Below are 23,586 nucleotides of genomic sequence, written 5' to 3'. Positions count from 1 at the left end.
TGACACCTGAACAGCCCCCTTTCTTTGCTTCCCTATTCATACAGGCACCAATTTCAGTGGGGAGTGAGTTTTCTCTAGAGCCGGTTTGATGTGAGCACAGAGAAAGGTTACTCAATACCAGGGCCACACCTCTGGGGTTGGCACACAGGCTCTGCCCAAGGGGAGAAGAGTTAGTCCATCTTGGATTTTGGCAGAGAGGAGCACTGGAGGATTGCTTGCATAAGGCACACTGGAACTGCTGCAAAAGTGAGCAGGGTTGCCCCAAGGTAGGGAGATGTGACCTAAGGCCTGGAAGTGCCAACTTTGGAACTGGGGAACCGAGTTTGGATTATGGCATCAGCTAAACTTCCAGTTATTCTGTTCAAATCTCTTAATGTTCCAGTGCATTAAAAATGTGCAATGTATTATGGCTCTCTTTTAATTTGTGCTAATGCCCTTGCCCACTTTTGCGCTACATAAAACTGCAATACATTTAAAAAATACACGTGTTCTACAGGACCCTAGTACCACATACAGGTCTTTTTACCTTATGGATAAAATTCCAATTGCATTTTCCTATTGGTTATGCATGTCGTTTTGGGGTCAGGTATTTTTCGTTGGTAGATTTACCTATTCATTTTTTGTATGTTTATTTTACCAGTTGAATTTCCCCGTTGGTTTTACTGCTGCACACATCACACTGGTTCCATTGGGATCCACATGTAAAAACTCAATTGCACCATCCACCTCGGTGAGGAGCGGGAGATGCTCACACTACTTAGGAGGGCTGCCGACATTTTCACTAGCACCATGGTTACTATCTAAATTCTCTCAAACACCTCTCTGCAGTGTGCTGTACATAAAGAAGTTTACACGCTCATTCATAAGAAAAATGTTGCATTTAAAACTGCCCAAGGAGAATAATGATCCTTCCAATATTCTCTCTCTATATTATGGGGAAGGATGATTTTGATTAACTTAAATACATAGATAAATCCAAAATAATTTCTTCCATTCTTCATACATAATTTGTGGCTGCTGCCATCACTCAGAATATAGTACATTGATTTTTTTCCTCTAAACTGGCAGTAATTAGTCAGTGTTTGAGGCTTGGTGTGCCAAGTTTCTGCCAGCCGTTTTGAGCTAAAGAACACTGCGGTCTACAGTCCAAACCGTTGAAGACCGCTAGCAGCCGTAGCGGCTGTCTGGGGGCATCCCTTCTACTGAGGAGACTGAGAGACTCTTTCTGAAGGGCAATTCTTCTGGGAGCTATAGTGATCCCTTGTAAAATCTTTTCACATAGTACCATAGGTTTTGTTTATCGTATAGTTTGAAACACCTGAGAGGAATAACACATGCAATGAAGGTATTGTGTTGTTTATACCTTCAATAAGACAAGATTGGTTCAAAATTACAACAAATGGGAAACTCAACACAGTTATAGGTCTGGCGTTAACCAAAACCTTTTATTAAAAAAAAACTTTTATAAAAAAACCTTTTAAACTTATAAAATACATATATAGGTAGGCTTTGCATGGAGCAAGCTGATATTTTAAACTATATTTTAGGATAGGAAAATATTGTAAATATTTCATCAGGTCGCCCCTGGTGCTGTGTATACAGTGAAGGTGGTCTCAAGTTCTGTCTTCCGTCGCTAAATGGTTTAAAGCTGTATGAAAAACAGTTAATGGTGTAAAAGCCTAGTGGTAAAATCTGATTTTTTTCATTGTCCGTTCCCAGGTCTGTGTTTTTTTCATCAAAGTGCCTCACGGGAGGCTTTGGTGGTTACAATTAAAAAGGATTCCATACCGTTGGGTTTACCAGTGTATGGATAAGTAATTAAAGTGCACAATCTTTAACTAAGAAGCAATGTTGAGTGGACGATTTCAAGTTGCGTACGGTAATTGGGGGCCTTCCTGTTGACAGACCAGGTTAGTGTGTAGATGGGTGGATCCTTATCAATGGCTGATAAACAATGATCATAACTCTGTGGGTTAGGAAGACAATTTTCTTTAGGTGTTCAGTATCTGCTCTGTTGAGTTGGAAGTCTCTTGGCACAGTGGCTTGTCGCAAGTGTTTGCTCATTTTTTCATTCAATCAGGCCAGGTATGTTTTCTGGTGCAGAGGAACTTTGTCATGCGTCTTTTGACCAGTGTTCTACATGATTAAAGATTGCTGTTCATCTGCAGAGTGCTAGACTCTGTTGAGCATTTTAGGGTACACCCAAAAGTGGTGGTACTTTAAGAGTGGGTGAATGTCATCCTCATAACCAGGAAGTGACCCTACTAATGATTGTAGCTGCTGTCTCCAATAGTAGGGCACAGGTCTTTTTCTCTCAGATAAATCAGTGTAGCATGTTGTGAAGGGGTATCCTCACATATGCTTCCCTTGATTACAAAGGATCTGTGTGCTTACAGTGCATATACGAAGAGTACAAATGTTGATTTATCTTCCTATGTGTAAGTAGCTCCAAAAGTTGTGGTTAGTGGTAGCCAGCATTAGCTGCATTCTATTCATTTCTGCAGGCCCCCTGCTCCTTAGATTCTCACCTCCCTTTGGGGTTCTTGTGTATGGCTGATTCAGATCAGCCTCCAGAGGAAGGATATTTTGTTGCACCGTGCAGAAACTGAAACAGTTCTATTAATTAGGTCAAGGTATGACCTGGTGAGAGAACAATATGTGAGCAATGCTTATGGCTGTAAAACATGTCTTGGGACACATCCCTTACAGAAATACATGGGCTGTCTTCCCTGTCCTTCCCTTCTGTGCGGGGAGCCGAAGCTGTCCACATGGAATCTACAAAAGAAAAATATACCTTCCTGCAATTTCTTCCACCAAATATTCGGGAAAAACTTTTAACTTTGTTCAACAGTGGGATGGGGCCAGTATTCTCTGGATACAAATTGTACCTTCCAGCAAATCAGGCAGTCACCTTTGTACTTGAGAAGCTCTGTATATCTCTGCTGAAGAAAGAGAGAATGTGTCAGAACCTTTGGCTGTCTTCCTCTAAGAGATGGGGTGTATCGTTAAGACAAGGAAGAAGCTCGAGCAGCTGAACCCCGCTGAGAGAGATCGCTCTGCATGCTTACATCCTGCCATGCACCAACCATTGGAGCATGAGATCCAATGTTCCTGTACTCCCATGAGGCACATAGTGCAGCTAAGTCAAACCGAGACTTACGGGGCCCTCCACTATCAGGCCCATCACGACCATATGAGGAGCCCCTTTACAGAAGCAACATTGCAGGTTTTAGACCCACATGTCACATTGCTAGTGACATCCCATGTCGTAACCCGCCCTAATGCATCTGGGAACAAAATGGTCGTAGCATATTTGCTAAGGTCACACAAAGCATATATGTGCCATAAAGCCCACACACACATAGACAATTCTTTTAAAGATTTTCTATGATAATTGTGCCTCAGCTGTAGGGTCTCAGCTTGAACTTTAACCCCTTTTCCTATGACTACTTCTCATTAACTCAGAGAGAAAGTCAACCCTGCCTAGCACTTGTGCAAATGCCAAGCCACATAGTGGCCAAAAAAGTAGAGGCAGATTTTTGTATAAAGATAACTAAAACACTCCAGAAACAGGCACCACAATTTTTGCAGTTACTGGTTTGTGGTGACTGGCGGCTTTGGTCACATAGCAGAACCAGGCATATAAATTGACTAGTCTGCAAGAATGAAAGAGTGTTTTTAAAACACCTTGGAGGAAGTATTTTAGAGGGCATGCATAGAAAAGTCAGTAGTAATTCCTACATTAATTTGCTATTACCGGCATCAACCATTCTCAAGATACAAAATTCAGAAAGTGACAAATGCGAAAATTAAGCTTAGTTCAAGTAGTCTTCACATTATGGCAGGATCGCAGAATAAAGAGACTCATAATTCCATATCAGAAAATATAGGGCCTGATTTCGAGTTTGGTAGGTGGGCATGCGTCACAAACATGATAGACATCCGTCGGCCTTATTACAAGTGCATTAGCCAACCTGTAGTCAGGCGTTTAGTCCTAACTCAAGATATTGATTAATTGTTGATTTCATAAATTATGTGGCTGAAAGATCCAAGGCCTATGTCATTTATTGGAGAAACATTTATTAAGTGGTGGATATCAATATTATTTCAGGTGTGAATCTTATTAAAATTGAAAGACATGGTGCCACATGATTTATAAAGAGAGAGATACTGTTTAAACACGTAAGCACTTATAACCAGGGCAACAGGAATTATGTGATTGTGCGGCCACAACTTTTTTCACGTTATTATGGATTTGCGGCAATTACCACACAATCCATCACCTGTTTTATTATCTGTATCTAGCTAAAAAAAAAATTCTAACTCGAACAGTTCAATATTACTAAAAACACAGCGAAAGTGTTGCTGTGCTGTGTAATGCGCTTCACAAAGGTTGAATGGTCATTTTTTGTTGCTTATTGTTATATTTTGGTGTTAAACTGGTACCAGCGGTAGCTCTTCCATTGGGATTGAGGAGCACCACCACTTTCAATTAAAACGGGTTTTAAACCTGTTTTATTATCGTTTTATTTGAATCCCCTGGAACTGCCCTCAGGACTCTGATGAGTCTTGGGGTGGGCTCAGGGGGATGACACTGCTGGTGGGGGAGTGGAAGTGCACTCTCTTCACTGCCCATGAGCGTTTGACCGGCTGTCTCAGCCAGGCCAAACCCTCATGCGCAGTGAAGCTCTCTCTAGCCCCAGCTGCGTTGCTGGGGCTGGAGAGAGCAGGCAGAGGTTCCCACTCTGCCTGGGAGCACATGTTGCCAGCACTCATGCAAGTTCCGATGCTGCTTTCATGCAGTGTCAGGATTGCTCGCAATGCAGTGTGGGAGCCTGTGCCCAGAAGCAGGAAGAGCGTGATGCGGCGGCGAGTTTTTTTTAATTGTTTGTTTTATGCCCAAACCACCTCCCCTCGCCCTGCCCCCTCCCTCCCTCTTCCGGCCTGCCCGCCATTTAGGTAGGTGATGGGCCGCAACTGACTGGTATTAATGAGTTGCTAACTATGCCCAGACAATGTTAAAACGTGTAAAAATGAGAAAATAATGAAATAAGACTATTACAAAATTTGCCGCATTAAGCCATATAATTTGCCTTTTCTTCCTGTATAATTTAGTCAACCCTTCAGCATAATTTGACCCTTTTCTGCCGCATAATTCCAGTGACCCCGGCTTATAAAACAGGGGCTAATCCCATTTTGGGTACAAAAACCTCATTCAACTGAGACTAGATTCCATGTTGGGTGGTATTTGCCCATGCACTAGCTGCACATGTGCTGTTTGCCCATGTGAAAATCAAGTACTACATGCTATTTGCCAACAAGTAAAACCTGGCAATGATCTTCCTTCTAATTAAACAAAACTCTGCTTTGCGCATAGTGGAACGCATTCCATAAACATGGCGTATAAATGCATACTTGTTTTTTGCCCACAAAAATGTATATCCTTTACACAAACTATATTACCCTGGGAGAAGAAAGGACAATGTTAATGTGATGGCATTCCCGTGGTACCATTCACTGGTGGTGAATATTATTTCGAATAGGATATCCTGAATAAGTGTGATTGCCATTATTATGAAGTCAATGTACATTGAAATTATCAAAACAGGATAATGGTGATGTCACAGAACATGCCGTATAAGCTCTGAGATTCACATAATATGCTGCATAGGCTGCCTTTCTCTAATGCATTTCCTTTCCTTGAATGTAAAATTTAGTCAACTACACCATATATTTTGGTCTTCCATTCTCCCATAATTCCAGTGGCTCTAACTGCTTGTGAAACAAGCATTTGCAATGCAAGAGGTCTCGCATTTGCGAGAGTTTGAGCTATTGGCATTGTAAATGGCAATGCCTTTTATTTATGTGTTTTGAAAACCTGCAAGTGCTGCGCAAACACGCACTTTGTAATTATAGTTGTTGCTTACGAGAAGCAAGGCTGGTAGTAGCTGCGCTTCTTTTACTGTCAGCCTTGCTTCTCGTAAACAAGGACTATAAGTGCAAAGGGCGTGTTTACGCACCTATTGCATTGCAAATGCTTGTTACAAATGCTGACACTGTCTGCCCAAACCTTTTATCTCATTAGTACTAGTTAACCTACCACATAGGCAACTGAAATGTGACCAATCAACCCTTGCATAGGGCCTTCCACTTCGCTTCAACACAAGTCGCTGCTATTTAAGAAACTTTTGATCAGTTTCCAGTTTGAGCTACTAACAATCTTTTTTTATGGATTCTGGGCTAATGTGACAAATCCATGTTCAGCCGCAAAACTGCATAATCCCACTGGCCCTGGTTGTAGCGTGCTACCACATAATTATAAGGGTTTGTCAAGGGGTACACAAACCATACAGACCACTTCCTTTCCCAGAAATGGGCTCCTGTATTTGGCTTAGCAGCTTTCTCAGCTGCATCGAATAAGAAGGTAGACTTTAGTTAAGATCCTGTCAGCATTGTAAAGCCAGAAAACAGGTTAAAAAAACTCAAATCATCAAAGAGCAAGGGAAAAACTACAACAGGTTGCATTGTGCAAAAAATATTACCAATTCCACTGGCTGCCAAATCTAGCTAACTTGAAAGTCATCCTGAGGTAGAGTGAGCACCTGCCTACTAATTAAATGGACAGTGTGTAAACTGAGCCTAATATCCACTATTGTATCTTATTACACTATGCCATTTGCTGGAGCTCTTTACCCGGTAGGTAATAGTGGACTTTGAAACAGCTAGAGCGCGGTTCTAAAATCTAAAAAATACATATTTGTAAAGCGTGAAGTACTCACCCTTACGGGTCTCAAGGCGCTGGGGGCCATCGTGGAAATTAAGTGAGCTAATGCCCTGAGTCACATGGTGCTGAGCTGAGCTGCCACCAAAGTGGGGGATCAAACCGTGAACCCTGTGTCATGGAGACAGCTGCCCTGGCCGCTGCACCACTCCTCTCCAAGTCAGGGTGATCATGCACTTTGAAGCAGGTTATAATTGAATGCTCAGTGGGTCGTGGGACGCTGTTCTGTGCTGCATGTGGTAGTGACCTATGCCGTTGGTGACGGCACACTATGCAGTGGCTAATGGTAAACTGTGCAGAGTATATGGTGGTGAACTGTTTGACATATTTCTGGTATGATGTTAAAGAATCGTATGTTTGGGATTTTTTCATTATGTTGTCTGGGTTCCTTTTCTATGTCTTTTTCATGTTTTTAAGTTTTGACAGTGTCATTTTCCTGCATCATTCTTGGTGAACATATTGTATTGTACACTTACTCAAAAGCAATTTAATACATTGGCACATCCACCATCTCCTTTAAATGTGCTTTAACCACTAAATAAATACATAGGATACTAAATAGTGCTACATATTGTACAAACCAAAGGGCATGCATCTACTTTGACTTGTACTTGTGTGAGCAATCTATTTATTTACTGTTATATTAATGTTTGACTTACACATTTGGCTGTAAAATTAACCTTTCGTCCTGAATTTTTCTGAAAATGTATAAACTTACAGTCAAAACGAATGGTTTTGCTAATCCTTATTTCCTTTGTTCTGGAAACCAGTGAAGAAGCGCGAAGACTACCACCAAATTTCAGAAAGGTATTAGTGGCGTACCTGAGTGTCCATCCATGTTGTTTTAGACATTCTGGGAAACGTGTAGCTGTGCATTCCAACGGCAAGCACTGCTTCAAGAAATCATGATGGGTTACCATGCAATTGGTTCTGAGAAACCAATAACACAGGTCTGAAATAAACTGTCAAGGAGCACATGCATCTTAAGGATTTCTTTCTAAGCATGGAGTTTTTGACTTCTCATAATTCAAGATAACGATTCTCAAGAATGATAAAATAAATTAAAAACAAGAAATAAAAACACATAAATTAAGAATGTCTCTTCAAACATATTTACTTTTAACTCCAAACAGATTTATACTACTTCAAACAGGTTTATAAATCTTGCAAGTGATGCAATCGCGCAGCTATGGAATGGGCGACACTGCTGGACTGTGGGGGTGTCGCGAAAGGCTTCTATCGCATACTGAGAGAATAGAGGCATAAACAAACCCTTACCACCTAGCCACCCCACACATAAAGAAAGTTCTCATCCATGGTGGTGCAGTTCCCGCTCCACGCCTATGCCACGCAGAAGTGCTGGTAAGCTGCAGCCATGCTCCCGGTATCCTTGTTTTCCAAGAGTGACGGGTGGAGGTATCTCCTAATAAACAGTGCCTCAGGCAAAGAGATAGGTAGTTAGATACAGTGCATCCTTGCTGAACTGTCAGACGCTACACATTAGCCAACGAACTCGGCGCTAAGGGCATCCAAAAGGGACAGTAGACAATAGTGCACAGGCGTGGCTTCAAACAGGCGATGGTTGTGTGGCCCACAAATACATATCCCATTACCATTAGCGAGGCAAAATGTGAAAGCGCCTCCATTTCTCAGTGTAGGGATAACTCATAATGGTCTGTTGCAGTCACGCAAGTCAAATTATTTTTCGCAATCAGAATTTTACCCAAGCGTGAGAGCGAGTGCGAGTTCCTGAGCAGCGTGAGCCCCGCTGTGTGCTGCCGTAGTAAGAGCTACTTCGTGTCCCTGCTGGTTCCCCCTGCAACTGCTTTAAGTTAAGCAAACTGCTGTACTTTGCAGCATCTCACATTGTGTGGTCGCGTTTTTGTAAAGATGTAAACAAAAAAAATGATGTTATGGCCAGAAACCAACAGCGATTCAAAACACTAGCCCTGGTGTTCTGGCCACAGAAATACATACACATGGAGAGGAGAGCTGTTGGAGCAAAGCGTGTGTCCTCAGCAGCAACCACCACTGTGCTTGCTTCTTGCTTCCGCTGCAATATTCCATGGGAGTAAACTTTTGAAAAAAGGTGGGACATACACCCAACCTTTTTTTAAAAGGTGGGACATACACCCACCTTTAGCCATTTGCAGGCTACGATTTTTAAAGGACACACACAAAAGCCAATCCAAAGTGTGGTAGGAGTCTGACCCCACAAAGTACATACAACAGATTAGCTGACAGCGAAAGCACTGTCAAGGTTCGAACTAAAAAACAACTGTTATATGTTCGCAATATATCCTTTCAATGTGGTGAACACCAAATCCTCGAATGTGTTTTCTGTCCTTGTGTAATTTGTATTATGTACTTTTATGACAATTTGAAAATGTATCATTTCGATATATTCATGAACACCAAATATCACTTGTTTTTGTTTTTGGGTGCACATACTATTGTGTACATCGTAAATATGGCTACAATGCAGTAACAGAGCACTTCTGCTCTTATAACCCACCGAACTGCCTTCCTGATCCCTCTGTGACTCTATGCTTGCCTTTGTCGCTTCACAGCGCTCCGCTGCCTTTGGCTAGGTTTGTGATGTAGAAGTATCTTAGGACAATTTTTCCTGAGCAGAGAGGCGCTATATTTGTAGATTTTCAATCATGGATCTCTTGACTGAGGCTTGATTGGTTGGAAAGCCATGTCAATGCATCTGATCGAGACGCATCAGTGGTACCAGACTGTAAAGTCTTTATTGAAGGGTATGACGTCACCGCACTGAGTGGCAGCGCTGCCAAGGTGCTTTGGATTCTCATTAGCTTTGCTAATGGACCTTGTTGCAGTTTTGGCTTCGTCTGCAGGAAACTGCTGACACTTTTGTGACTAATTTTAGATGCTGTCCTCTCTGTAAAAATGTTGGATATGAAACCTTCACAAGGCAGGGCTGAATGGCAATAGATGTGTACAGTAATATAAAGTGTACCCCTAAGCAAAAAGCAACCTTTTCCCCTGCTGCACATGTGCAGTTGAGAAAATCTGCAATTCCCCTATGTGAACCCCCCAGCTCCCACCCCCCTCCACCTCTAATTGTTCAGTCCTGGTGGATCTAGTCCAATCAATATCTCGCACTATCGCTCACTCGCAGAGGAAGGCCGGGAGGTTTATGCTTGATACAATTCCCATCATTTGCCTCTTACAGAACTCACTTGGAACAGAGGTGCCATGGGACAATGTGCAATGCTGGTTGGAGACAAAATATTCTGTGCTGGCCTTACCGACCTATATTACCGTGCTCATGTGCAGTGCGCTACTCTTTTAATATATTAACTCTAAGTGAGGCCGACAAGTCATATTGACAGTATTGACAGGAATGGGCCCTTTAAGACCTTTATCTGTTCATGCACTTCTGGACCGATGTACGATGAAGTGGAAGGTGATCTGCTGACATCAGCAGGCCTGTGTCTTCACCTCTGTGGCTCACAGGAGACAGGGATGGCGATTGCATGCGAACAGGTAACGTAGGTGCTACTAGGTGTCACCGTCAGAGGCCATCTTAGTGCACTAAATAGTAGTGGGACGAAATTACTGCACAAGCTTGACTAATTGCCCTTTAAAGTTCATGGACAGCCTGGATCTCTCATATGTCTTAAATGGTTCCTTATAGTAAAGCAATGCACACTGGAGGAATGAGTGTGCAAGGATATGATAGGTATGGAGGGCGGGTCAGTAAGTGTGAGCACAGGAGCTCGCTAGAAGCCCGGTCCACCCATCTCCTGCAGATGTTAATCGGGATCCCGGAACAGCAGGATTTGAAAAAGCCACAGCAGGGGGGCAGGGGGGGCATAGATCTAGCATCTTTTGGCTTGTTCCCCCTGTCTTTTTGCTTTCTGACCTTCTGGTTTTGACTCGGTTTTTGCTGGTTTAGTGTCTCTGCACACTTTCTCACTGCTGTTCAGTGTCAAACTGCAAGTGCTTCTATTGCAAATTGTGTTATGGATTGGTGTTTCCATTCTTGGCATATTTGATTTACTAGTAAGTCCATAGTAAAGTGCACTGAGGGTGCCAGGGCCTGTAAATCAAATGTTGCTAGTGGACCTGCAGCACTGGTTGGGCCACCTACACAAGCAGCCCTTTAAAGGGTTCTTAGACCTGCCACAGCAGTGTCTGCCCACAGTTTCATCACCACCCCCTTTTCTGAATCGTTTTTGGCCACTATAGGTGTGGCAGGGTATACTCAGACATGAGTCCCTTGCTCACTGCTCCATCAGGATTCAAGCAAGCCGGGCCGACGAGGCTGAAATGCCAGAAACCGGCCCCCGGTAGCTTGTCTCCTTTCTGGTGAAGAATTGGCTTGGTAGTTTGGTCTGCCCTGTTCCCATGATGCACTGGGCCAGGGACAGACTAATTTGCATATAGCCAGGTTCTGAGCTGGGATGGGGCAGTGAGCTAAATAACGGTGATGGATCAAGCCCTGATCTTTGGACTGGGTAAGAGTGGTCTGCTTAATTCAGACACTCTGTTCATCACCACCCCCTTTTCTGAATCACAGTTTGTAACTGTCATGTTGACCTGGCAAGTGCACACACTTGCCAGGCCCTAATCTTCCCTTTTCTTACACATGTCACCCCTAAGGAAGGCCCACGGTACCCTTGTGGGTAGGGTGCAGTGTATGTGAAAGGTAGGACAGGTACTGTTGTGTTTACCATGTTCTGGTAGTGAATTACAGGGTATTTCGTTTTTCACTATGGAAAGGCTATCTGTCCCATAGGATAAAAAGGGAGTTTACTTATAACACCTTATAAGCTAATCGTTCCATTGGGACAAGATAGAGAAAAGGGGTTTAGTATGCCTGAACTCAGAATATAAAAATGCATCTTTTAGTAAAAATGATTTTTATGTTCTGTGTTTGAAAATACCACTTTTAGAAAGCATCTTGCTTAGCCATCTGTTTCCCTCTGCTGGGTTTGTGGATTGACTGTCTGGCTTTAGAGTGACAGGGGCTGGGGATGTGCATTCTCTTCAGACAGCCACTGAGGTGGTTGAGGTGTGTCCTGATTTTCCTGGATGAGTCTGGGCTCGGCTGAATAGACCTGGGCTGCATTTAGAGTAGTGGGAGGAGATTTCCTTGCACCTGAATGGGCCTGGCCTGCCTTGGACAATGCTGTCTCCACCTCCTGCCTGGAAGCCAGGCCAGAGAAGACAGGACTGGTGTGGGCTGGGCACAGACACTCTCTGCCCAAGAGAACATAGAGAAACTGAGTATAAATATTTGGGCCAAACCCCAGAACTTTAGAACTCGATGGAATCAAGGAACCTGCCCGGAAGTAGAGCCGGAAGAACTGCCAGGAAGAGTACTGCCCCTTTGCTGTGTTGTTGCTTTGTTGGGTTGGCCTGCAGTTGCTGCTTTTGCCTTGGGCACTGAAAGGACCGGACTGAACTTTCTTTACTTGTGCTGAGTATCTCCAATGGCTTGAAGTAGAGCTTGCCTCCTGTTCTGAAGTCTCAGGGACCGCAAAGACTTCACCGACCTCAGGGTACTGCTTCTGGAACTGTGGTTTCAGTTGCCACAGAGGGGGGAAGCACCAACTCTGTTGCTGGCTCTGTGTCCTTAAGGCACCGCATAGTGCACCGCCGCATCTCGCACCGCAACCCTGGTCTCACCGATGATGACGACTGCTTGTAACGTGACCTGTGGGCATTGCACTCCGCACCGCCTCACTTCACTTTGCCGCCCTGATCTCACCGACGCTGTCATTGCCTGCTGACTTCGACACCCATGACTGCACCGGGGCTGGGGGGCACCGCTCCTAAGTCTCACCATGCATCGCCTGATCCCACACCGCAGTCCGGTTCGACTGACGCCGGCTACCCACAATCGCTCTGTTGTCTGCACCGTGATCTCTCAGTACGCCATGTGCACGCCTTGACTCCGCACCGCAGCCCTGGTCTCACTGACGCCGCAGGATGACCGTCACTGAGCCACTGCCTGCACTGCACATCTTACTGCTTCGTTTCGCATTGGAACCGTGACTGCAGCCACGACTGGCCCACACCGTGATCGGCCGCAACAAAAAGTTACTATTTACAAGTCTGCCGACGCTCTGACCTACAAGGGCAGACAGAACTTTTGAATTCTGTTGTTCTCAGCACCGCGGTAGCACTGAACAAAGCTACCAACTTTGAGGCACTGCATTTTAAATGTTATTATTGCAAAGTGCACATTTGTAAATACTGTATGTTGGATTTTGCATCGTTTTGGTCTTGTTTTGAATATATAAAGTATTGGATATTTTTCTAAACTGGTATGACGTCCTTTTGTAGTGTTTTCACTGTATTACTGGAGGTTATGTGTAAATGCTTTCACACTGCCTCTCAGGTAAGCCTGATTGCTCGTGCCAAGCTACCAAGGGGGTGGGCAGGGGTTATTTCAGTAGTGTAACCCCTACTTAGACAAAGGTGCAAGCCATTGCAAAATAGAGACCCCTATTTCTAACAGGGTGCATGTCCCCTCTCAAGTATACAGCCAAATGTTTATTAACCTGATGCAGGTCTTATTTATATCTGTGTTTGGTTTCTGTTCATGTCTCAGGGTCATATTTTCCATTTTTCACAGATTGGTTGTTTGTGAAGGGTGGGGGACGTGAGTATAGGGTGAATTATTATCACAGATGAGGGCAGAACACAGGATAAGGGAATGTGCTCTGGTATGCCCACTCCCTACCTCAAAGATCTGTGTATTTATTTTTTCGGTTTCTGGTATGAAAAATAAAAAATAAGAACATTTTTAACTTCGTATTAACTTATCAGAAAGGACTTTAATTAGTGGTGGGCGAGCCAACAATTTAACAGTGCGAGCCCAGCCAAGGGTCTGGCTTGACTCCGGTAGGCAGTGCATGAACCGAGCCCTGAGAATATTTCCCATGTAAATCATACAACAAACATCACGTAAATTATTATAAAGTCTCTTCAAAATTCAAAAAAGTGTATGTCTTTAACATGTGGAAGCTTTGACATTAATACATTCAATTATAGCATTTCACTGTCAAGTACTTATTGAAAGGGATAGTTTTTAAATGTAAACCTAAAGCCATTCCTGCCTGGCAACAATGTCATCAGTGAACTAAGAGGCAAGAGAGTTGTAATGTGAACCTTGTACGTGACCCAGTTTGTTATAAACAGACCAACATTATAGTCCATTAAATCAAACACAGTTAGTTTTTTTGTACAGCAGATATTCGGAACTCGGTATTTGAAGGTGCTTTCATAAGCTATAGTGATGAAAAAAGAGGAATGATAAAATAAAATATTTGCCTAGGGTCACGCAGTTTTGTTAAATGGGAAGTCATAATTAATCCAGGGTTTTCTAGTTTAACTTTGTACAAATCAGCCACAAAATGGATATCTGTTTGTCTCTCCTTGACCTTTTTACCTGACAAAAGTTAATGCTTTGTTTTTAGCTTTTTGTGCATGAAGTTAGAGTGAGTGTGGCAGGCAGCAGCCATATGAAAGCTCAGCTTGTTATTGGATCAGCTAGAGCCAAGCTTCAGGCTTGATCGTGGTTCGAGCTTTCACAGACCTTCTCAACTTTCGCTTTAATATTCCAACCGCTTATTTCAAAAAAGCTAGGGGCATATTACCAAGCAATAGCGATAATTATCGCTATTGCTTGGTTAGAGACAAAAATGCATCGCCGACCTGCGGCGATTTTTATCGCAGATAAACCTTGGTATTACCAAGGTTTATCGCAAATGCGATAAAAATCAGCCGCAATGCATGAATATCGCTGAAAAGTCAGCGATATTCAGGCATTACCGAGCTAATGCTCTTAGCCATGTTATCCACCTCCCATTGGATAACATGGCTAAGAACTGCTCAGGGCAGGTGTTAGCTTTTGGAGATATTCGTGCTTAGCGTGAATATCTCCAAAAGTTGGTAATAGGAGCTAGCGATGTTAGCGACTGTTTCCAGTCGCTAACATCTTGGCACGCCCACTTTGCATGTCATTAGTGATACATTTCTCTGACATGCAAAGTGGGGCCCAAGATGGTCGCTATCTCCTACTAGCTGTCGCTAACTGGTGTTAGCGACAGCTAGGTAATAGGGAGATAATTTTATCTCCGCTTTCTTGGCTTTTAAAGCCAAAAAAGCGGAGATAAACCCCCTTGATAATATGCCCCCTAGTTTCTTAATTTACGAGTCTGTTACTATGAGGGAATAATATGATGGCTTCTGTATGTACCTTTCCTGACAATGCACTGATCATCGTTTTTTAGGTGGATGAAAAGACCTCGATGTGGAGTTCCTGATCATCCCAATTTGAGTCATAGACGAAGGAATAAACGCTATGCACTAACCGGGCAGAAGTGGCGGCAGAGGCACATCACATACAGGTACTGTAACTATATAGAAATGCATGTTTGACATATATTTTCAATCCTTGTTCATGTGTTGGCCAGCCCCGTGGAGGTGTCCCCCATAGTTGCACTGCTGGGTACTGTTGATGATTTCAGGGGCTCCCAAGGGGAACCACGCTCTATTGGGCTTTGAAACAGTCTTGGCCAAAAGGGAACCAGCAAAACACTGGAGCTCCCCGTTGGTTTCTCCTCTATTGAACTGGCGGCCCACCATGGACTGGTGTACCAAACTGGAAGAGACAATATATCAGTCTTGGGGATGCCCTCGGAAGCATGCTAAGGTGTGGGGGAAATGGTGGGAGTATTGTGGTCTTTGAGATGTTCAGTTGTGGGTCCTCTCCTGGTCTTTAATGCTTTGTGTTGTGGCTATATCTTGTGTGTGTCAGAAAACCAATAAAATCTGATTATCAAAAGAATATTGGAAGTCACCTTGAACTTCAATGAACATAGAAAGGAACTTGGCATTTAGTCACGTCACTCTATATGCTCATGGAGCTATTTGCTGACTTGCAATATCCTTTTAATGTACGGCATGGGGTACTCTATTCCATATATATATAGAGATACCCCAATGACGGGCTCTTTTTATACAGTTTTGCATTTGGATCTCATGTGCTGGAGTCCATTATGGTCATAAACTATACAGATAATGAAGAGAACAGTGACAATGGTGACGCCTGCATTTAAACTCAAACCATTCATTGAACGGTATGGATGACACATGAACAAATTATCGAGTTTTAACTCCACAGGGACCTTCACAATATATATTTTAAAGATAAGTAGATTTGGAGCTAAGAAATTTACCCCCAGATTCATCATTGTCCCGATTTGCGAGTCCTTAATAGCGATTATTAAGGAATCGCTATTAAGGACTCGCAAAACGGGATTCATGTAGAAATCGCAATATTATTTGCGATTTCTACAGCTTCCTTATTTGCGATTAGCAAATTGCTAATCGCAAATAAGGAATGACTGCCCATTCATTCCTATGGGCCAAGGCCCATAGGAATGAATGGGGAGTCATTCCTTATTTGCGATTAGCAATTTGCTAATCGCAAATAAGGATGCGATTTCAAGGATGCCAGGGGTGTCCAAAGGACACCCTGTAACACCCCTGAAATGTCAATGTAGACTGATGTTGCGCACACACATGTCCAAAGGACGTGTGTGTGTAACATCCAACTTAGAAAAATGGACTAAAGTGCATTTTTCTAAGTTTTCGCTATTTACCACGAAGTCAGACTTCGCGGTAAATTGCGGCCAAAAATAGCGAATTCGGCAATTTAAAAATGGTTAATGAATTGCATTTAAGGAATCTCAAATAGAGATTCCTTACATGCAATTCCTCGCAATTTTGCGATATTTTGCTATTAGCGATTTTGCATTTGGGTTGATGAATCCCAAATGCAAAAATTGCGCTCGCAAAGGGCCAAATTCTCAGAATCTGGCCCTTTGCGAGCCCATTTTTCAATGATGAATCTGGCTGATAAATCTTTCCTAATGGTGAACGATAAGCATGCATTAGGAGGAAAAGAAATACTAGTCACTTTTAACGCTCACATCCAGGTGGGATGCTGGTTCAGAGGCAGGCTCTGTTCAGTTGTAGGCCACTGTAAGAGTCAGGGATTCAAAAATGTGATGATACAACAACAAATGAAGATCACAGCACTGAAAATAATGTGAATTCATCAAAATAATAATCTATGGAAAAAATACCTATAAAAAGCCTAAAGTAGAAATGTAAGGGAGGATTAAGGATCAGATTCCTAACTAGTTTATGAAACCAACAAGCATTTAACTGCCGGGGCCACAGGGAGTACAGCTTTATGCTAAAGCTTGTAAAATAAAAGTCTGAACACGTAATGTTCACACACAAACACCACTGAAATAAAAAGCTATTTTGTACTATTATCAGCGTAGCTTTCATGAACTTACTGCTGTACATTTCTCCCACACAGCTGTTGGGCATGAAAAATGTAACACTTGGTTAAGATGGACTACTCACAGACCAAATCAAGGTACTGCAAGTTGTAGACCCCATGGTCCCCTGCCCCTTTTACCTGGCTGAGAAACATAAAATACGTTCTAGTAAAATGATCTTTAAATTCCATGATTTCAAGAGATCATTTTGAGTTCTGCCACGATATCCAATTCGTCACTCGCAAGATACGCAAGTTAATTTCCAAAGGCAATACATTCTCTGCAGGTCACGCAAACAGTAGTGAAGAATCTGAATCTTTATTTGAATTCAAATTCTAAATCAATACCTTTGTTGTATCTTATGGCTATTGTTGGTGGGCTTAGTTAAAACGATCAACAAGATTAACCACAATTTTCCACTGGCTAGCGAAGGCCCGATTGAAATGTATCTAACCAAACTTAGCAGCTAGGGATCATTAAGGCTGCACAGCCCAGATAGTCACTGAGGTGTGTAAGTACCAAAGTAGTGTCAAGAAAAAATGTTGCCCACCTCCAAGGTCCGCTGCTTACAGACCATACAATAATACGGAAAATACAAAAACAGAGAGGCAACACAAATATTCAATTCAACCAGCAAGAACACATAATCTTGAGACTTCGGGTTAAGTTTCAAATTTTTCTTTATTAGCTTCAACCAGACAAACAAGCTGCTAATGCGTTTCTCCCTAAACAGGGCTTCATCAGTGCTATCACAACACCACCAACAGGTACTTATGTGTGGTGTAGATAGTTGGTTGGTAAACAATGTCCCACTCCAAATAAGTAGTCTTATGATTAACAATGTCCCACTCCAAATAAGTAGTCTTATAATTGAACTGTCAGGAGATCTGTAGTAGGTCTGAAAAACGCTCAAGGCAAATGGTGACAAGAAGATGTCTCTGGAGACGTCGTCAAAAAATGAAGTCCCGTGAAACACATGTGTGGACACTCAGTGTTTCCCCACAAATGAGAGTCGTAGAACGTTGCTAGTGTATGCCGTGCTCAGCTTAGATTTCGGTACACGTAATGCAGTGAAGATTCGTCAGCCCAATTGATCTCCTGACAGTTTGTTTATAAGACTACTTAGTTCGAGTGGGACATGGTTTAAGCGTTGGCTGCTTGTTCTTCCCTGCCGGAGCCTCGCTGTGGACCAGTAAAAAACATAGGGATATGATTCGACAACAAGCTGTCCTCTGGGCCTCAAATTAAAAGGCTGTCGGGAACTTGCTTTAGGATTTTGAAAGCACAAAATACATTTTTACCACTTCAACCTGTACATGCTAGGAAAACGGTCATCCAAGCCTTGATTATGTCTCGCATTGACTATGCCAATGCGTTATATGCTGGCTTCCCAGGATATCTCCTCAATAAACTCCAAGTGATCCAGAATATGGCACCTGGTTGCTACTAAACCACCCTAAGAGTGCTAATGTCATGCTCCAGGACTTTCAATGGTTGCCTGCGAAAGAAAGAGTGAAGTTTAAGACCCTTGTGATGGTACATTCCACCTTACACAGTATAGGACCTTCTTACCTGAGATCAGGATTCAGCTTCAACATTCCGTCTAGGCAACTGCGACACTCCAACAAACTGCTGGTTTGCACTACTAGGATCCTCAGACAGAAAGCCAGCGGCAGATCACTGACCAAGTTGGGTGCAGTGGACTGGAATCATCTCCCCACTGACGTATGAGCTCTGAGTGATTCGGGGCTATTTAGAAAGAAGCTGAAAACATGGCTCTTCCAATAAATTGTGACTGCTCCTCCTAACCATTCAGTAAGGAACGGGTGGGGACACTCCTTGGAGTAGCTGTGTGCTTTATAAGTGCAAATGATGATAATAATAATACCTCTTTATACCAAATTAGCATGAGTTCCACAACATAATGAATTTCCCTACTTTCCCTGCATAAATGTACTGCATTACAATACAAACTAACACATTTTCAAGATACTTTCAGTAAAGTACAGCATACATAACATAATACTTTAATACAATATGAATCAACTGAGGCAAATGATTGAAACAACATTTTAAATAATATGAGAGTAAACGTATTGATAAAATTTTTCTAGATGGAAATGAAGTAGAAAATAAAACAATTCTGCGAGGCACAGGGCGCTATACCCAAATTATTGGGATCATTTTTTGTTCACATTAATATGTGATTAATCCGGGAACTTTCTTAATATGTGTTGAACGTGTATCTCAAGTTTACAGAGCCTGCAACTTGACTGGTGGGCGCACTTTGATGACGAGGAGACATGACAGAATTTTTTGCATGGCCTGAGTCAAAAATTTCATGTGTGTTCTACATAACATTAGCACCTGATTCCAAATGTTAAAAAAATCTTTAAAGGAAGGAGAAACTTTTCAGCTCCAGAATTAAGCACCGTAGTTGTATGCCATGCTAGAAGCCTCATAATTAATAAACAGTGCAGTCTTGATTCAAAAATAAACATCCTGTTCTTGGACACCACACGACTGAGTGAGCCCACAGCTCAGCTCCATAGGCTGTCGTGAAGGCGATGGGAGGCTTCAGGCCTGAATACCTTCCTTCTCACTGCTCTTTCCCCCATGGTTGGATGCCTCTGATCTGCTTGGTCAGTGGACCGGTATCAATGTCACCCTCTCTCACGAAAGTAGGCTGCAAATTCTGTCAGCGTCCCGGGAAGGGCTCTCTGCAAATGTGCAAGTGTGATCTGTGAGCTGCCCTTCAGGAATGATGTCTACGGAATGAGGTGTGACATGGGCTCTGGCCTATAGAAACATTTTGATTACTACTGGCAGCTGAAATGCTGAAACTGACAATTTGTGACTCTGACCACGATATCCAATCTGATCTTGATTCTGTTTGTTTTCTTCTAAGGGTCCAATACCTGCCTATAAGTCAGCTGCTCACCCAATCCACATGTCTTTGAGAGAAGTCTTGTATGTTTTCATCCAAAATCTGTTGCTTAAAAAATATTTTAACACATCTCTATAAATCCTAATAGAAATGTTGCTCGTTAGCATGGTACTTATGTATCTACATGTCCTAAAATTTGTATAATTTAGACCGTGCTGCATAGCCACGGAGAGGCGGACAAGCAGCTTATACCCTCAGTACAATTCATGATCTACAGTGAAGTAGAATGTTCAGTGGGTGATAGCGTACTGCCATGTCAATGGGTAAAGTTGTCTGAAGATGAGTGTCTTCGGGTCTTTACTGATTTGTTGGAGGTTGGAGCCGTTGTGATGTTGACTGGAATCTTGATCTTCTTTCAGATCCTTGGTGTGAATGTTTTTTGTTTTGTGTTGTATTGAATAATATTGGTGTATGCAAACAAATAGCACTTTTCTGCCAGTTAGAGGTCCAAACCACTTTACATTTCTTAGTTTCCTAACTCCTGGTGTGGTGCTGTCATTAGAAACAAAGTGGTACAAAAAGGGCTGGTGATGGACGGAGCTTCTGAACCACTCAAACACTCACACCGAGTCAACAGATCTGGGTTTAATCCATCACCGTTCTTTGCCCCACTCTGCCACCCCAGTTCAGACATGGCCATATGCAAATCAGTCTGACCCTGTGCCTCATGGGAACAGTGCAGCCCGAACTGCCAAGCCATGCCTTCCCTGGACCGGAAACAAGCTTCCGAGGACCGGTTTCTGGCATTTCAGCCGTCTTCAGCCCGGCTTGCTTGAATGCAGTGGCAAAGTGAGCAAGGGACTTACGTCTGAGCATACCCTGCCAACTTATGGCGAACAAAGTGGTACAAAAAGGGGTGGTGATGGACTGTTCCCATGAGGCACAGGGTCAGACTGATCTGCATATGGCCATGTCTGAACTGGGGTGGCAGAGTGGGCTAAAGAACGGTGATGGATTAAACCCAGATCAGTTGACAGGGGGTGAGTGCTTGTATTGTCAACGCTCCGTCCATCATTTCCTTTGGTCATTAGAAACAAGCACATTCAAGGTTGCCATTTTGGACAGTTTAGACCTCTATTCCGAGACTCAAAGGCTGTATTGACCATAAAGGTTTTTTCTTAAGTTTCTCCAGATTTGTTAACCAGATGCCAAATATAGTTCTTGGTTTTACTCAGAAAATTTTGATTTCTTCAACCACTAGGACAAAAGATATTTTTTTCTTCTCACAAGAGTGTCTCAGGAACACAAACATCATATGTCCAATCACCCAATTTCACAGGCATCAAACAATGATGTCAGCGTCATTTTAATTGGTGGAAAAACCCCAAATTACCGATTTGCTTTACAGATCCCTGTGTGATTTTAGAGCCTCAGATTTAAAAGTCACTTACAGTATCTGAGACACTGCAGACCATAAGGACTCTGGTTTCAGAAGACTGAATAATTGTTAATTATATCAGCTATTTTTGCTCAAGGTTATGCGAAGAAGCTTAGGTACATTTGTCCTTCAAAAAACAGACATGGACATACATTTGGCTACATTTTAATTATATTTAATCTTTGGAGCTGCACAAAATCTTTCAAATTAATCGTTAATAATTTCAGGACTACATTTTTTTTATAGGAAGTCAAATTAGGAGTTGTTTCATATCAGTTTTGTGTTTGATACTCCCATTCACAGGAAAGTTTCAACCCAGAAGAAAAATCCTACAGTGAGTCAGTCAGTCACAAAAACTTTATTCTGACAATTGCGGCCATAAAAGTACATATGAAAAAAACATTTTCATAAATAAAAAGAGCAGCGTTTCGAGGTTCAGGACACATCCGCGTAAAATACAGTTAGTTTCAAAGTTGACACTACATGTAGGGTACATACCAATGATAAGATGCAAAATCCATATATAAAAAGGACCAATAGGTCTCAGACTAAAGATAAAAAAGTTAAAAAAAGGAGGTAGATCCTAACATGCAGATATGACAAGGATGGGGTAGATATTGAGCCATATTTGTTTCTAACCCAAGTGAAAGGTGGACACAATTTCCCACTGCCATTCAAATATTCTAATTCCCCAGTCTTTGCAATTGCTCAAAAGCCTCCTTATGGGAGCTCGTATTAAAGGAACGAAAAATAGGGCACAGAAATCGCTTCCTAGCATGAGCATACTGAGTGTAAAATATCATAAAGCGCTATGTGCTTTAATTGGCAGTGCAATTGCATTAACATATAGGCAGTGGTTCTGGCCAGACTATATTCCTCGGAAAAGCAACTATCAGGTGCAATAGATTAAAGCGTAGTCTTGTTAAATAAAACCTGAGGTTCCCATTCGGAAATCAGGAGAGATAAGGCTCACACCCCTGTGTCTAATTGATTGGATTATAAATGCAGTTTACAAGCAGATTATTAAAGGCCATCTGGTAGGCTCTGCCTTGCATACACTGAAATGCCTTCCTTATGTCCGGAATAGCCTTGGAGTCAATTCTAGCCGGGTTTTCACATGCTCCTGCAGGCCCAACACTAGGATTTTTTTTTTTTTATAAATCTAATCCAGGGTATATTGAGAGCATTGTCAGAGAAAGACAATCTTCCAGGACTTCCTTAGAGATTTGGACATTAGGGTTCCCCCAAATCATCAGCCATAAGACTTATGCCAGCTTTATTCTGCACCTACAGGTGTTAGGCCGAACTCTGACAGGCACATAAAAAAGGAAAGAAATGATTTGGGAACAGCCAATAGCCTACAAACAAACTTATTTTTTACCTGCTGAATTAGCCCAGGAACTTTATATCCCCAGACTCCTGCCCCATAAGAATCCACTGAAACACTTTTACTCCGATAAATGTCCTTCAGTTCTTTGATTGGTTTGTGGCCCGGCCTTTTTCGCAAATGAGAACACCGCATCCTTAGCTCTTTGAGTATGAGCAGCCCTGAATAGATGTAGGCTCTACCAAGTTAGGTTTTGATCAAAAGAAAGCCCCAGATAATTAAAACACTTCAAATCTATAAACCTATGCCCCCCTCTCCCCCAAGATGAAAGTCCTAGTTTTCACATTTCTAGGGCCTAAGCTCTTTATAAAATATTTTTGTACGTTTGTTTTAAGATCAAGGCCCCCATAAAATGGTAAAATTCACCTAAAAGAAGCTGGTAACCCAGTCCTTGCCATTAATTAATACAGCATCATATGCATACAACAGCACGGGTAAGGCTCTTGCCTTAATTCTAGGAAGATCCATCCCTCTCCCAGTCAGGTGGGATTCTAAGTCATTGATATAGATCAGGAACATAAGAAAAGCCATGACACACCCTTGTCTCACCCTTGAGTGTAACCTGATGTTTTTTGTAAGTTCCCCATCTACAGTGACAGTCAAAGAAGCACCACCTCAACACAGTAGTTTAACCCCATGGATGCTCAGCATATTCCCCTGCTGTGCTGAGAAATCGGAAATCCCACCCATCATGACGAGCTGGGCTCGTCATGAGCGTGCGAGGAGGCTACTTCATGACGAGCCCAGCTCGTCATG

At 42.6% G+C, this 23,586-nt stretch overlaps 1 protein-coding gene across 1 annotated transcript in view; it reads left to right on the top strand.

The window, feature by feature from the left end:
• MMP24 (matrix metallopeptidase 24) overlaps positions 1-23,586 on the top strand; it is a 481,913-nt gene that overhangs the window by 270,009 nt on the left and 188,318 nt on the right. Inside the window, exon 3 of the mRNA XM_078652199.1 lies at positions 15,055-15,171. Within this exon, the coding sequence (XP_078508325.1) occupies positions 15,055-15,171 (117 nt within the window). The remainder of the gene's footprint in view (positions 1-15,054; positions 15,172-23,586) is intronic.

Source organism: Lissotriton helveticus, chromosome 7, assembly GCF_964261635.1.
Source record: "Lissotriton helveticus chromosome 7, aLisHel1.1, whole genome shotgun sequence".
NCBI classification, from domain to species: domain Eukaryota; kingdom Metazoa; phylum Chordata; class Amphibia; order Caudata; family Salamandridae; genus Lissotriton; species Lissotriton helveticus.
This window is presented reverse-complemented; position numbering and strand designations above follow the sequence as displayed.